Genomic DNA, 16,136 nt, shown 5'->3' on the forward strand with positions numbered 1-16,136 from the left:
GCAGCGTATTTTATGCTGCGGATCCTCCTGTGACCTGACCCTTAGTGTGCTTCCAGCTGTTGTCACCCACCCGCACTGCCCCCTGGCCTGCTTCACGATGTCTGAGTACACTGCGAGTGCATTCAGCGACTCACAGGCCGTTTGTGGCTGCTCGGAGTGGCGGATTGCCGCTGCAAGCAGGCCAGAGCTGAGATGGGGCAACAGCTGGAGGCAAGCTAAGGGTCAGGTCACCAGCGGATCCGCAGTTTGCAATACGCTGCGGATCTATGTACAGTATCCTGTGCATATTTGCTCAGGATTTTAAGCTACAGATTTTCAAACTAAATAAATGACTGTAAATGAATGTAAACTTAATGACTGGACACAGCTTTAAATCCGCACTTAAGATATGCGCAGGATACTGTAAGTGTGAATAGACCCTTTAATCTGCTAATGATCTGCTAATCTTAAAGGTTCACATATGTTTGCCACTAACAGATATATGATATTGGATCATGTCTAATATTTTTCAGTTTCATGTGTTTGATTAGATTTTCTTTAATGTTTAGAACTTGTGTGAAAATCTTATTTTTAAGTCAAATGTATTTAGAAATAGACAAAATTCTCAAGGGTTCACAAACTTCCAAGCACCACTGTATGTATCAGGTGATTTCTATGAGAACCAAAGCAGACTGGCAGATCAATATTCCTGGACACAATAAAGGAGATTTATCAAAACCTGACCTGAGGAAAAGTTGCTTAGATGCCCATAGCAACCAATCAGATCGGTTCTTTTATTTTTCAGTTTAAGTTGTAGGTTTGTTGAATAAAATGAGGTATATGGGTTGTAATGGGTGGCAGTAGTGAGCATACTAAAGCATGAATATATTGTCATGTGGTAATTAAAGTCCCTTTCCTATTTAACCACTTAAGGACCCAGGGCGCACAGGTACGCCCTGACGCCCTGGTACTTAAGGACCCATAGCGTATCTTTACGCCAGTGGGAATTTCGGCCCCTGCCGAATGGGGACCAGACCGGGATGACTGCTGATATCTATCAGCAGGCATCCCGTGCAAATGCCCAGGGACCCCCAAATGGTGCTCTCTGCAGCACGGTGTCCGTCACCTACGACGCAATTCCCTGATTCCTATTAGTTTCTGCATAGGGGTTCTGGGCCGGATAGTGGCTGCCATGGAGGCGATCCCCTTTGCCCAGTTTCATTATCGCCCCCTCCAGCTGGCCATATTGGCCAGGTGGGACAAGTCTCCGTTATCCCTGGATTGGCGGATCCTTTTGGCCCCTGTCGTTTTGGCAGTCCCTTCTGTGGTGGCTACAATCTCCCCTCCTTCAACGGAGGTCCTTTCTCCCCCTCAACTGGCAGGTTGTCACGACCGATGCGAGTCTACAGGACTGGGGAGGTGTGTTCCGGGATCTGACGGTTCAGGGTCGCTGGTCTCCTCCGAAAGCTCTCCTTCCCATCCATCTTCTGGAGCTCCGGGCCATCTTTCTTTGCCTGCTCCGCTGGGAGACCCTCCTGCAGGATCAGCCGGTCCGTGTTCAGTCGGACAATGCCACGGCTGTGGCCTACATCAATCGCCACGGTGGCACACGCAGTCACTCTGTGATGGAGGAGGTCTCCAGGATTCTGATCGGGGCCGAGGCTTGAGTTCCCTCTCTCTCCGTGATCCACATCCCGGTAGTGGAGAATTGGGAAGCATATTTTCTCAGTCTGTCTTCGGCGGATCCGAAGGAGTGGTCTCTTCATCCAGAAGTGTTTGCACAGGTCTGGGGAATACTGGACATGGATCTCTTGTGTCGCGCTACAACAGGATGGTTCCCCACTTTTTTGCAAAGTCGCGAGACTGTCAGGCTCTGGTGGTGGGCGCTTTGGTCCTTCCATAGTTGTCCTTCCGTCTACCTTACCTCTTCCCGCCTCTCCCTCTTCTGCCCATGGTTCTGCGGAAACTCAAGGCGGAGGGCGTTCCCAGACTGGCCCAATCGCGCGTGGTACGCCGACGTGATTCGGCTGGTCGCCGACCTACTGCTGCATCTTCCACTTCGTGCCGATCTGCTCTCCCAGGGTACTCTCTGCCACTCCGCTGCATTTGACGGTGTGGCGGTTGAAACCGCAGTTTTGAGAGCTCAGGGATTTTCTTCCAGGGTGATTTGCACCATGCTTCGAGCACGGAAGCCTTCCTCCGCCAGGATTTACTACCGCACTTGGAAGGCTTATTTCCAGTGGTGTGAGGCACAGTCCGTTTCCCCGGTCGTGTTTTCCTTTCCGCGCCTTCTTGCTTTTCTACAATCCAGTTTGGATCAGCATTTGACACTCAGCTCTCTTAAGGGTCAAGTGTCGGCTCTTTCTATTCTGTTCCAATGGCATTTGGCTTCTAATTCTCGTGTCCGCACCTTTGGGTTAGTATGATCATAGCGAAACCAAAGTTATTATTTTTTAAATGTTTTACTTTTTAACTCCTTGGGGAGGGAGCCCATTACAACCCTAGGGACGGGAGCATTTTTTGCAATTCGAACCACTGTCCCTTTAAGCATTAGTAACTCTGGGATGCTTTTACTTTTCATTCTGAGTCCGAGATTGTTTTTTCGTGACATATTCTACTTCATGTTAGTGGTAAATTTTTGTCCATACTTGCATCATTTCTTGGTGAAAAATTCCAAAATTTGATGAAAAAATAGAAAATTTAGCATTTTTCTAACTTTGAAGCTCTCTGCTCGTTCAGTTTTGAAGTGGATTTGAAGGGCCTTCATATTAGAAATACCCCATTATAAAAACTGCACCCCTCAAAGTATTCAAAATGACTTTCAGAAAGTTTGTTAACCCTTTTAGGTGTTTCATAGGATTAGCAGCAAAGTGAAGGAGAAAATTAAAAATTTTTTACACTCGCATGTTCTTGTAGACCCAATTTTTTAATTTTTACAAGGGGTAATTGGAGAAAAAGCCCCCCAAAATTTGTAACCCAATTTATTTGAGTAAGGAAATACCTCATATGTGTATGTCAAGTGTTTTTTGAGGGCGCAGTAGAGGGCACAGAAGGGAAGGAGCAACAATGGGATTTTGGAAAGTGAATTTTTCTGAAATGGTTTTTGAGGGCCATGCACATTTAGGAAGCCCCTATGGTGCCAAAACAGCAAAGATAACCCCACATGGCATACTATTTTGGAAACTAAACCCCCTCAAAGCACATAACAAGGAGTCCAGTGACGACTTATTGTTAAAGTGGGCCGTGAAAATGAAAAATTTGATTAACACTGAAATGCTGGTGTTACCCAAAACTTTTCATTTTCACAAGGAGTAATAGTACAAAATGCCCCACAAAATTTGTAACCCCATTTCTCTCGAGTAAGAAAATACCTCATATGTGCATGTCGAGTGCTCTGTGGGTGCACTAGAGGGCTCAGAAGGGAAGGAGCAACATTGGGCTTTTGGAGAGCGAATTTTGCTGAAATGGTTTTTGGGGGCATGTCGCATTTAGGAAGCCCCCATGATGCCAGAACAGTAAAAAAAAAAAAAACACATGGCATACTATTTTGGAAACTACACCCCCCAAAGAACTTAATAAGGGGTGCAGTGAGCATTTATACCCCACTGGCATTTGACAGATCTTACCGACGACTGTTCAAAAAATCTGTCAGACACCTGTGGGGCGTAAATGCTCACTGTACCCCTTGGTACATTCCGTGAGGGGTGTAGTTTCCAAAATGGGGTCACATGTGGAGGGGGTCCACTGTTCTGGCACCATGGGGCCTTTGTAAACACACACAGCCTTCAATTCCAGCCCAATTCTCTCTCAAAAAGCCCAATGGCGCTCCTTCTCTTCTGAGCATTGTAGTTTGCCCGCAGAGCACTTTACTTCCACATATGGGGTAATTATATACTCAGGAAAAAGGCCCCCCAAAATGTGTAACCCCATTTCTATTACCCCTCGTGAAAATGAAAAATTTGGGGTAACGCCAGCATTTCAGGGAAAAATTTTTTTTTTTTTATTTTCATGTCCTACTTTAGCGAAAATTTTTCAAAGACCTGAAGTTAAGACTATACCCCTTGTTACATTCCGTGAGGGGTGTAGTTTCCAAAATGGGGTCACATGTGGGTGCTTATTTTGCGTTCATGTCAGAACCGCTGTAACGATTAGCCACCCCTGTGCAAATCCCCAATTTAGGCCTCAAATGTACATGGCGCTCTCTCACTTCTGAGCGATGTAGTTCGTCCACAGAGCATTTTACGTACACATATGGGGTATTTCCGTATGTGTTAAAAATTTTGGGGGTCATTTTCTCCTTTTACCTCTTGTGAAAATTAAAAGTATGGGGCAACACCAGCATGTATTATATTTACACGAACATGCTGGTGTAGCCCCCAACTTTACCTTTTCATTAGGGGTAAAAGGAGAAAAATCGCCCCAAAATTTGTAGTGCAATTTCTTCCGAGTACAGAAATACCCCATATGTGGCCCTAAACTGTTGCCTTGAAATACGACAGTGCTCTGAAGTGAGAGAGCGCCATGCGCATTTGAGGAATTTGCAATAGGGGCGGACCCGGTTACCTACAGTAAAACCCTACAGCAGTGTTTCCCAAACAGGGTGCCTCCAGCTGTTGCAAGACTCCCAGCCTGCCAAGACAGTCTATGGCTGTCCGGCAGTACTGGAAGTTGTGGTTTTGCAACAGCTGGAGGCTCCCTTTAGGAAACACTGCCATATGAGACGTTTTTTATTGGGGGGGGGGGGGACGGACGTGGAAGGGGGTGTATATGTAGTGTTGTACTTTTCATTATTTTTTAGTGTAGTGTAGTGTTTTTAGGGTACATTCACACAGGCAGGGGTTCACAGTAAGTTTTCCGCTGGGAGTTGGAGCTGCAGCGGAAAATTTGCCAAAGCTCAAACTTGTAGAAGGAAACCCACTGTAAACCCGACCGTGTGAATGTACCCTGTACATTCACATGGGGGGCGCCCAAAACCTTCAGTTGTGGCAAAATGACAGACCGTACATGCTGGGAGTTGTAGTTTTACAACAGCTGTAGGCATACTGGTGGGGAACCACTGAGTTAGAAAACAGACTCTAGCTCAGTGATTCCAATAATTGTGCCTCCAGCTGTTCCAAAACTACAACTCCAAGCATGCCCAGACTGTCCAGACTTGCTGGGAGTTGTAGTTCTGCAACATATGAAGGGTCAGATATTGCAGAACTACATGCCCAGCATCCCTGACTGTCTGGCCATGCTGGAAATTGACGTTTTGCAACATCTGAAGGGCTACAGTTTAGAGACCACCGTATAGTGGTCTCCAAACTGTGCCACTTCAGATGTTGCAAAACTACAACTCCAGCATGCCCAGACAGCGAGTGCATGCTGAAAGTTGTAGTTTTGCAACATCTGGAGGACCACAGTTTGGAGACCACTACACAGTGGTCTCCAAACTGTGACCCTCCAGATGTTGCAAAACTACAACTCCCAGCATGCCCACACGGCCTTTGGCTGTCTGGGCATGCTGGGAGTTGTAGTTTTGCAGCTTTTAGAAGGTCACAGAGAAGATCACTTACCGCGATCTGTGTACTGTGTGGTCCCCGGCTGTTGCCTGCTTTAGGTCCAGCAATCAGCTTTGATAGCAGGATCTAAAAGGTTAATAGCCTCTCAGCAGTGGCCCCTGGCTCTTGATTCCAGCTCGGGGCCGCACGGTACAAAGCGGGATGACGTCACAATCCCACTCTGTTGCTGCTCCCCGCTTCCCAGGACGTACCCATACGCCCTGGAGAGCGAAGGGGTTAAGATTTTTTTTTTACATTTAGTTTTTTTCGTTTTCATTTGTATTCTTTTATTCAAGAAGTAAGACATTTAAAAAAAATAACTTTGGTTTCGCTGTGATCATACTATCCCATAGAATATTAATCAAATGTGATTTGTACTGCCGTAAATGGCGTAAAAGTAAAATTCTTTACAATTTACAGAATTGCTGGGGAGGGTTAACTTTTCACCCACAAATAGTTTTTTTATTTTGGTTTTTGTTTATGGTAAAACAAACATCAGTTGTTTTCATTAAATTTAATATATATGCACAAGGTGATACTTTCTGATTAGTGTAATGAAAACAATCCTCTTTTTCAGCTCTGCTGGACATCCCTGTTTACAAGAGCCGAGTACAATCATTACACATTCTGTTTTCTCTTTATTCAGAATTTAAGAACTCTCAAGTAAGTAAATGAGTTCACTGTTGACGTCTGCGGTTATCACACACAGACCTATTTAGACGGCCAGTTTGGTTAGTTTCTTCTAAAGGCCCAAAAACAGATCTGGTCTGTGTTGCAATATTGCGTGTTAGCTGCTGGCAGTGTTCTGATACTGTTATGTTCTTATAATCTAATAATTTTGTTTTCCTCAGTAATGTTTTTCATTGCATAGTGTATTGTAGTGTTCTAGTTCATTGGGTAAACCTAAAATGAATACCCTACCGCTAGTGTGTGCTCCAAACTCTTTCTATGGGGAAATCCAAAATATTTTACTGACCTTTTATACAATCGATGACAGTCTCAGACGTAGATACTTCAGTCAGTATAAAATAATATACAGAATGAATTTACTTATGAGGTTTGTAAAAGTAAGGTTGTTAATAAATTTCTCGTACTGATCACAAGTCAGAGCTTAGACCGTTGTGTTGCATTTCCAATCATGAAGAGATGAAATAGCTAAGGTGGCTCATTGTCTGTGTAGAGCTTGCTGTCACTGTGGGAAATATAGTAGGTTTTGATGGGTTGTAGTTAGATTTAATTTTTTTCCTTTTATATGCATGCTCATTTTCAAAAAGATTAAAGGGATTGTCACTAGGTCCATGCATAATCTAGTGACAGACACTGAATAGATCTCAGAACCCAAATATCTTATATTTTCACATGTGTAAGAGACATATCAAAAGTTAACGAAAATGGCAGTAACACTTTTAAATGTGCTTAACCCTTGTCCATTATGGTGTATTACTTTTTTGATTAAAAAAAAAATGTTTACATGCATATTTTTCATAAAGTTATAGGAAGAGTAGCCCTATTTGTTTTAACCTTTGACTTAGCTTCTGAGGAACTGATGGTAAACTGAACATTTTGTTATTGACTGAACATGCCAACAAAATTGTTAGGAGGCTGAATTTCCTGTTATCTCCTTTGCGAAATGGCCACCACAACAAACAGGAAAATGCCAGTATCTTGGTAACTAAAAGCAAATACATTAGCCAACATTTGACCATTCCTTGAACTTTATTATAAGCAGTATACTGCCATTTTTATCTATTGAGTGAAAGTTCCCCACAAGGCTAGCTTTCCACACAGGTTTTGTTCTGGCATTTTTTTTTTTTTTTTGAAAACTGCCACTGCAGATTTTGAGCCACAGTCAGGCATGGATCCAGTAGAAAGGAGAAGTTTTAAGTCCTTCCTTTATATTTCCTATTCCTTTTGGATACAATTCTGGCTTTGGCTCAAAAACCAAGGTTGCAGTTTAAAAAAAAAAGTCAGAAAAGAACCTGTGTGGAAACCAAGCTTAAGAGAGTAGGCAAAAATATTCTATTTTATGCTGGGCTCTGGGGAGCGAATTGTAAATCTCTAATTGGAGGATTTCTAATTTTGCACTGAAAACTTCATATTTCATATGACACCGATGTGTTTTCTTTTGACAGCATTTCAAAACTTTGGCAGAGGGGAAGAAAGAGACAAACTCCTCTGGGAAGACTGTAACAAGTGCAGATACAGAACGTGTACTCTACAGTTAAAGAACACCTCCATTTCTGTCACTGCATTTTTGACTTGTTAAAAGTTGTTAACAGTTGTGGTCTGAGTGCTCCCACCCCGAGGCATCTCTAAATATCGCTGCAAAAAGCATGTTGGGAATTTGGGCTGGTGGGTATCTTTTTTTTTTTTTTTTTTTCCCCACTTTAGAAAAAAATTGTCTCACTGGAAAATATCAAACAGAAACTACGTGTCGTGTTGGCCTTTGTATGTGTATATAATATTTTTTTGTAGTTTAATTTAATATAATTTACATTTAATAAACATGTTCAACCTATTTTACCAAAAATTTACAAAAACTTTTATTGGCTATTGACATGTCACATATGGAAATTAGTTCACCCTTCTACTCATGTTACACCCCTGAATGTACAGTTAGTGATGTCACTGTGCAGGCATAATTCTTACAATGATGTCTCAGACTTGACTTAAAGTGATTTATAAATAGACAGAGAACATTTATTCTATGTTCACATGTTTAACGTTAGGTCCTGTTTTAGATGCAGATTTCTCACCTATATTAAAACTGAATTTAATTTGGATATTTTATGCCGTTTGAATTCTCTCAGATAATCTGTATGGAATATTAGCCAAAATACAAAAAAATGCTTATTATTAACCCCTTCCCGAAAATGGAACTATAAATACGTCCATTCCATTGAGTTAGCGCAAATGGACATGTCTGTATGATATGTATATGTGTGTGTGTGTGTGTGTGTGTGTGTATATATATATATATAAGACAATTAAGAAAAAGCACATAAGGGCAAACACCAATAGATAAGCAATATATACTTTATTGAATCATATGAAAAAACACAGTGGCCCTGACTCTTTTTCTCGGTTATTGCGCCTAAATTTTAGTCGCAACGTCTGTGCGACTATTTATTAAACCAAATTTTAGTCGCACAACCGACACTTTAGAAAACATTGTTTTTTTTAACTCTGAAATGAGCGTGTTTTATGCAAAAATGGGCGTTTTACCGACAAAAAACTAAAAATATTTGTAGTACTTCCAAAATCACTCGAGAAAGTGTGTGTTTGCCTCAAACAATAACCGACAGCCAAGAGGCCTAGTGAAATTCCAAAAATGGAGTGATTTCTAACAAGGGACTGTTTGTCATTGTGTTTTATGTGAAAGTAACTTGTTTTACAACCTGAAAACATTTTGTACAGTTAAACACTTTTATTAATAAAATATTGAATGCTTTTGTGATAGTTAATGTTTATATATATTTTTTTCTTTTTAACACATTTGCAATATTAGGTTGAAATCAATTTAAAGGGGTATTCCAGGCAAAAACTTGTTTGTATATATCAACTGGCTCCGGAAAGTTAAACAGATTTGTAAATTAGATCAATAAGTTAGACGAAGAAAAAAGAAGTCGCACTCACCACCAGAAGAAGTATACAAAGTCTTGTCCTTTATTCACACCGGCAGAGTGGAATAATAAAATACGGTCACACACGCGGGGAGTGAGAGCAGCCGCTCTGAATGTGCGGTGTGCCCCCGCATCTTTAGAGCGGCTGCTCTCACTCCCCGCGTGTGTGACCATATTTTATTATTCCACTCTGCCGGTGTGAATAAAGGACAAGACTTTGTATACTGCTTCTGCTTCTTTTTTCTTCGTCTAACTTACTGATCTGAATTACCTGCTTGTTTGGTCTGCACCTCCACGTAGCCAGGAAGGTCCACTTTTAAGGTCACAGCAGCACTATCCATCCCATGCATTGAGGCTGTAATATTGGATTAGCAGTGCCTGGCGCTGTATCTGTTCTTGCAAACTTCACAGATTTGTAAATTACTTCTATTAAAAAATCTTAATCCTTCCAATAGTTATTAGCTTCTGAAGTTTTCTGTCTAACTGCTCAATGATGATGTCACGTCACGGGAGCTGTGCATGATGGGAGAATATCCCTTGCATGATGGGAGAATATCCCCATAGGAGCTGGACAGCTCCCGGGACATGAGTCATCAGAAAGCAGTTAGACAGAAAACAGCAACTCAACTTCAGAAGCTAATAACTATTGTAAGGATTAAGATTTTTTTAATAGAAGTAATTTACAAATCTGTTTAACTTTCCGGAGCCAGTTGATATATAAAAAAAAGTTTTTGCCTGGAATACCCCTTTAACCCCCAAGCTGATAAACAGGGAGAATTTTTGTAATGTTTGAAAAATTATAACACATGAATACTTTTGATTCATGGAAACATTTTTAAGCAAACAAGTCAGTAAACCATTTTGAATTTCTTGAGCTCGGATTTTGTGCGATACAATTGACTGCTGCGACACAAAAAATGTGCAACAGAAAAATAACCGACATGTGCAACAGAATAGTAAATAAGTCTGAAAAAGAGACGAATGATATTGAAATCACTCCAGAATAAACACTCCACTTTAAGTAAATCAGGGCCAGTGTATGTATCAAGGTTGAAAAACAATTAAAATGTGGGAGACAGTAAATACATGGTCTCCCAATACCACGGAGGGGAACCCCCAGAAACCGGGAGAGTCCCCTCAAGGGACACCCGCAATCCTAAATATGTAAGACAAAACACTTCCTTATTGCCGTGTACCCCAGTATGAGTTAGTGAATATAGGTGTATTTATTGCACTAGTCCTAGCAGCAAAGTAATTATGGAAGTAATAACATGCAATTCCAGGTAATAAGCACACACCTGGGCAAGGTGCTAGCAATGGTAACAATCACACAATGATGAATAACCACAGTGTCCATAGTCACAGGTTAATCAATAATACTGACCAGTATTCTATCAAGGGAAAAGAAAGTTATACTACATCCCATAGTAGGTACGGGTGCCCCCCCCCCCCCAGAAACAGGTGCCCACGTGTTCCGTCACCAAGGGTGACTTCCTCAGGGGCACCTCGGGGTTTTAGATGCAGATTTCTCACCTATATTTAAACAGAATTTTAATTTGGATATTTTATGCCCTGTTGGCATTCTCTCAAATAATCTGTATGGAATATCGGCCAAAATACACAAAATGATTACTATTAACCCTTTCCCGCAAATGGAACTATAGATACTTCAATTTTTCCGTTGAGTTAACGGAAATGGACGTGTGTGTGTGTGTGTGTGTATATATACATTTCTCGAGCTCTTCATTGGGGACACAGGACCATGGGGTATCTGCTGCTTGCTGAATGGGCTGTTAACCCCTCCTCGCCATCAGCCAGCGCTTGGCGGTGTACCCTGTTCTACCGCGGCCTCCGTCCCAGCGCTTGTCCACTCCTGGGGCTCTTCCCCTCCGGCGGCGCTCTGTACTTCCGGAGGTCCCCTCTATGGCCAGGCTGCGCTCTGTATGCGGGGGACTCTGGCAGTATAATTACTGTTGCCTGCGGCTTCAGCCTGTGCTTAGCTCCGCCCACCTGCTCGCGCGCAAGGGCTCCCTCCTCCTCTCCTGGCCAGCCTGTCTCCTTGCGCATCACCCTATCAGAGGGGCGCGTTCGGCAAAGGGGACATATTTCTCCTCCCCCTGCCTCTCCTGTCCTAAAGGGGCCCCTATAGGACAGGAGGTTTAAGGGTCAGCTGGTTCCTCCTTCCCGGCTCCAGAGTGGACCTCAGGGCTACAGCTCTGCACAGCTTCTGATCCAGCTGCTCCTTCCAGACCTGCATCTCTCTGGACACAGGACCTGGGTCAGCTCGCTCCTTGTCTGTCTATTGTCTGACTTACTAGTGGCTATGTCCGACCCCCCCTCCCTGGCAGACTGCCTCTGCTCTGGTCACTTACTATGCCTGCTCCGGCTGTCAAACTAAACTGCCAGGTGGTTCCGCTGAACCTCTCTACCCACCCTGTGCAGCCTTGCGGCCCGGTCCTCCTGTTGCTACCGTTCAGGATGGTCCGCCAGATTGTATAAGGTCTGATCTCTCTCTCTCTCAGACCATCTCTGATTTGGCCAGGGTCTCCCAGAAGGGGGTCTCCGCCTTGGGGCGATCCTTTTTGTGCCCGTCTCCTAGGGAGACGTCCCTTGAGCGCCCATCCCGCCATTCCTTACTGCTCTTCCGGGGCCATCCGGGTCGTCTTTCTTCTGCATCATCCCCAGAGTCCATTCGGGCGGAGTCCTCCCGCCGCAGTTCCTTTTCTCCATCGTAACAACCTACATAAGTAAGACCACCAATCACATACATATATCAACTCTGCTGAAGGCGAGAAAAGAAAATTATTAATAAACCTACAAAAATGTCTCAACCCCTAAGTAATGAAACACAAAAATACTAGTGTATTGAACAATGTCAAGTCTTTATTAGAAACCCTGAATAAATGACATAATAGGCCCTCCCCTAAAAAAACATATACACATTGAAATATTAAAAACACCGCAGCAGTGGGGGGAACACAGAGTCACAAATCAATGCATCATTATCCAGAAAAATAGAAAATTCATATGTTGCATGCTAGGAACAAATTCATAATAGATTGTAGCCTTGGAATCCTGGCCCAATATAAGTTAGGTCGCAGCATGCACCAAATACAGCAAGAAAAATAAAGTGCAATCTTGCATATAGCAGCAAAAAAAAGGTGTACCGACAATCATGTGTCACCGATTCACAGCTGCTCATATTGCACACTTGCCATCTAGAAATTCATGCAAAGTATACTGGCTTATTGCCCTGGAGTGCCATACCACAAAGGGGATGGATCGCAATTAAATACAAATAATATATAATGGTATGACTGGTAGAAAGTGAATTGATGAGTGAAAAATGTGAGAATGACATTGTGTGAACAAAAAAAAAAGGGGTAAATACACTACAAAATAATACCAATCTGATGGGAAAAAACAATATGAGAAAAAGAGGTGTATGTATGTCATGTATGTGAAGTGTGAAAGGTGAATAAAAAAATATAATTGGTGAATAATAAAAATATAAACAATATCTCATGAATGTGTGAATATATATAAAAAATTATTAAAAAAGAAAAATTATATTCGTGATAATATAAAAATTAAAAATATAAAAATAAATGTAAAATATATATCTATATATTGAATAGATAGCTAGAAGAATATATAAGTGTGTGGTGTGAAAACTAAATTAAATACATGAAGGTGTGTGGGCGAAAAAGTGGTAGAATAATACAGGACTACATATAATCGTCCTGTATAAATAAAGTGCATGAATGCAGAAGGTGACACCTTATGTGAAAATTGTAATAAGTGAAAATATGATGAAACAACAGTCACTGTACAATTATATGTACAATCCTTAGAAAATCATAAGTGAAAAAATGAATGAAGTAAAGTGCATGTACATCTTGATCCCTGTATTCATCCAAGGTGGCATCCTATAAGGTAATTCATATTAGAACGCTCCTCTGACCTATTAAAAAAAAAGAATTTTTTTAATTAATAAATAGGTTAAATAAATATAACATGAGCCTTCCCATTACAAAGAATGTTACACACTCCTGTACGACCCCACAAATTCTGCTAAAAATAAAAAATATGTTCTCAAATACCAGTAAACATAAAGTAATACTAACCCAACCCAGAGAATGAGAACTTACAGGAAACAAGAGAAGCTTGTATTCTCATTTAGCCCCATAGAAGATGCTGTTCTAAGTGTGTAAATCCACTTACACTCTTTCCTGGCGAGTAGTTGTTGAGTGCTGCCTCCGCGAATCCCAAGATGTAAACGATCTATTCATCTAAACTTCAAAAGGTGGTCTTGTCCATTGTGAGCAATTCTGAAACGACGTGGAATTGGTTTAAGTTTTTGTATGTTTTCAACATCCATTATATCAACCTTCATTGCAGCTTTTATATCACGTAGATGTTCTTGGATTCTAACCCTCATCTGTCTGGTTGTCATCCCCACATATATTAGGCCACAGGGACAAGTGGCATAATAAATGATAGCTGTTGTTTTACAATTAATGTGATGCACAATATTCCCTTTGGCCCTTAGAATCCATGAACGTGTCTGTTTAAATGACTTGATTGCAAATTGAGCAGTCTCCACAAGGAACTGAGCCCCACTTTGGGCCTGTTGAGGAAAAGATGTATGGAGATCTAGGTGATATGTAATGACTTTTTACCAAAATATCCCAAGTGATTTGCAGCGTCTAGCGGTCACTAAAGGTTGTGTCGGTAGTAACTTACATAGATCTGGGTCCTGCTGTAGAATTGGCCAAAGTTTCTTCATAGCTCCCATCATGTCTTGCCATCTGCAGTGATAATCAGTAATCATTCTGATGTCATTGGACTCCTTTCTCTTGTGTCTAGAGTGTAGAAGTTGAGGACGTTGCTGTTTTTTGAGCTGTCATATACCCTTCAGATATGTCCTTTGTTGAGTAGCCTCTTTGTTGAAACCGTTGCTGCAAATCAAAAGATTGGTTTTCAAATTCTTCTTCCTTATCACATATACGCCTTGCTCTAAGAAATTGTCTATAAGGTATTGCTCTAATTGTGTGTTGTGGATGTGCAGATTTTGCATGAAGCAATGAGTTGACACTTGTCTCCTTCCTATGGATGGTAGTATGTAATCTTCCTCTGCTGTCTGTGAATATTTTAAGATCCAGGAAATCCATTTGATTTTGACTGATCTGATGTGTAAGTTTGATATTTAGTGTATTCTGAGAAAGTCTCTGTATAAATTCTAAGAGGGAATCTTGTGTACCTTGCCAGATGAATAGAACATCATCTATACATCACATCCATGATGTCAGCTGTCCACATGATTGAAGTTTCATAGGTAAAAATGTTTTCTTGTTCCCAATATCCAAGGAATAAATTTGCATATGCTGGCACACATTTGGCACCCATTGCCACGCCTCTCGTTTGCAAGTAGAACCGATCCTTGAACACAAAAAAATTATGTTGAAGTACAAACTCCAGTAAGATCATTAATAATTCCAATAGTTCGGGCTCAAAGCCCCTCATCTGCAGAAAATACCTACTGGCTAACAGCCCCTGGCTGTGATCAATGCACGTATATAAAGATTCCACATCACATGATACAAGAAACATGTCATCCTCCATAATCACCCCTTCCAATCTTTTCAGGGCCTCACCTGAATCCTTAATATAGGATGGTAGGTCTTGTACACACGGTTGTAAGTAAAAATCCAAAAAGCGACACACTGGTTCACATAGACTCCCCCGGCCAGACACTATTAGTCTACCCGGGGGATTAAATCTATCCTTGTGTACTTTTGGTAACAAGTATAACGTTGCTACCGTGGGATGATCAATTTTTAATCCATCAAATATTTTTTTTTAGTGCTCGTTCCAATATCTCAAAAAGCTGTGTCTGAAAGCTATTGAGGAGATTCTGACTCAATTTTTTGTAACAAGTGGGGTCATTGAGCTGTCTGGAGGCCTCCGCCTCATACTTCTCATTTGGCAACAGTACAATGTTACCCCCCTTGTCTGCTGGTTTGAAAATAATCCCCTTCATTTTCCTCAACTCAGTCAGTGCCTTCCTCTGACCATGGGTCAGGTTATCAAAATGCTTATCGGTAGGAAAATGATCAATTTCACATATCATTGCCTTAATAGATGCTTCCACTGGTGGGCTCAGAGACAGGGGGGGAAAGACAGTAGATTTCCTACAGATATCTATTGGGAACTTACCCCCACCGCTGTTTTCCTCTTGTTCCAACATTAAAGATTCTAGTGCGCAGAGTGCTTCCAATTCTTGTTTTTCTGTAAAGATGTGAGACATATCATGTTTAGAAAAATGCTTCTTCAGAAGTAATTTCCTAGCAAAAAGAAATAGATCTTTAATCAGTGTAAATTTATCCGGTTGAGAAGAAGGGCAAAACGTAAGATCCCCTGGACAATACTTCTACTTGATCATTCGTTAATTGCATGTCAGATAAATGTATTACCTTCAAGGTAGTGTCAGAGGTTTGCTCAGCTTCAGGTTGTTCTTTTCTTTTTGCAGTTCTTCTCGTATTTCGTCTATCGTCCCACCTGTTCCAAAGTCCACCTATGGTGCTTGATATCGATGTCTGTGATGTCCTTGACATATCACTGTTGATGGATGAGATGGAGTCTGATCTTGTAATGGTTTTACATGTGCTCCATCTGTATACATTTTCATTCGCATAGTCAGACGTATCTCTCTGAAACTTGGATACTTTCCTTTGTTGAATGTCTTTATCCCATTTTAAGTACAGCATTAAGATCTGTTTGAAAATCTGTCAAAGTTTTCTCATCCACAACTTATTTTAGTTTCTCTTGCAATAAATTAATCTGTATTTCCAACGCATCAATTTTTTTCTGGTCTCTCTCAATAAGAATTTCAAGGAAAACATTTGAACATTGCTGACATGCATCCTCCCATTTTTGTCTTAGCGATTCATCATCCACTGGAAATGACGGTAGCACACGTACACTTAGTCCT

The 16,136-nt window shown here is 41.4% G+C and overlaps 1 protein-coding gene and 1 long non-coding RNA gene across 5 annotated transcripts in view; one reads left to right on the forward strand and one right to left on the reverse strand.

The window, feature by feature from the left end:
* IFT46 (intraflagellar transport 46) overlaps nt 1–8,978 on the forward strand; it is a 60,668-nt gene extending 51,690 nt beyond the window's left edge. For 3 of the 4 annotated variants that reach the window (XM_056542119.1, XM_056542117.1, XM_056542121.1), the window contains 2 exons: nt 6,097–6,182; nt 7,652–8,978. In XM_056542119.1, the coding sequence (XP_056398094.1) occupies nt 6,097–6,182; nt 7,652–7,744 (179 nt within the window). In that variant the 3' untranslated portion in view covers nt 7,745–8,978. The remainder of the gene's footprint in view (nt 1–6,096; nt 6,183–7,651) is intronic. The other variant, XM_056542118.1, reaches the window with a different exon arrangement.
* Nucleotides 8,979–12,051: 3,073 nt separating this feature from the next.
* LOC130294408 (uncharacterized) lies at nt 12,052–15,300 on the reverse strand. Its single transcript, XR_008848489.1, has 4 exons — nt 14,406–15,300; nt 13,889–14,103; nt 13,367–13,473; nt 12,052–13,106 (listed from the first exon to the last, which is right to left on the reverse strand). It is a non-coding gene; the product is annotated as an uncharacterized LOC130294408 (long non-coding RNA).
* Nucleotides 15,301–16,136: the final 836 nt, after the last annotated feature.

The sequence above is a fragment of the Hyla sarda genome, chromosome 10 (assembly GCF_029499605.1).
Source record: "Hyla sarda isolate aHylSar1 chromosome 10, aHylSar1.hap1, whole genome shotgun sequence".
Taxonomy (NCBI): domain Eukaryota; kingdom Metazoa; phylum Chordata; class Amphibia; order Anura; family Hylidae; genus Hyla; species Hyla sarda.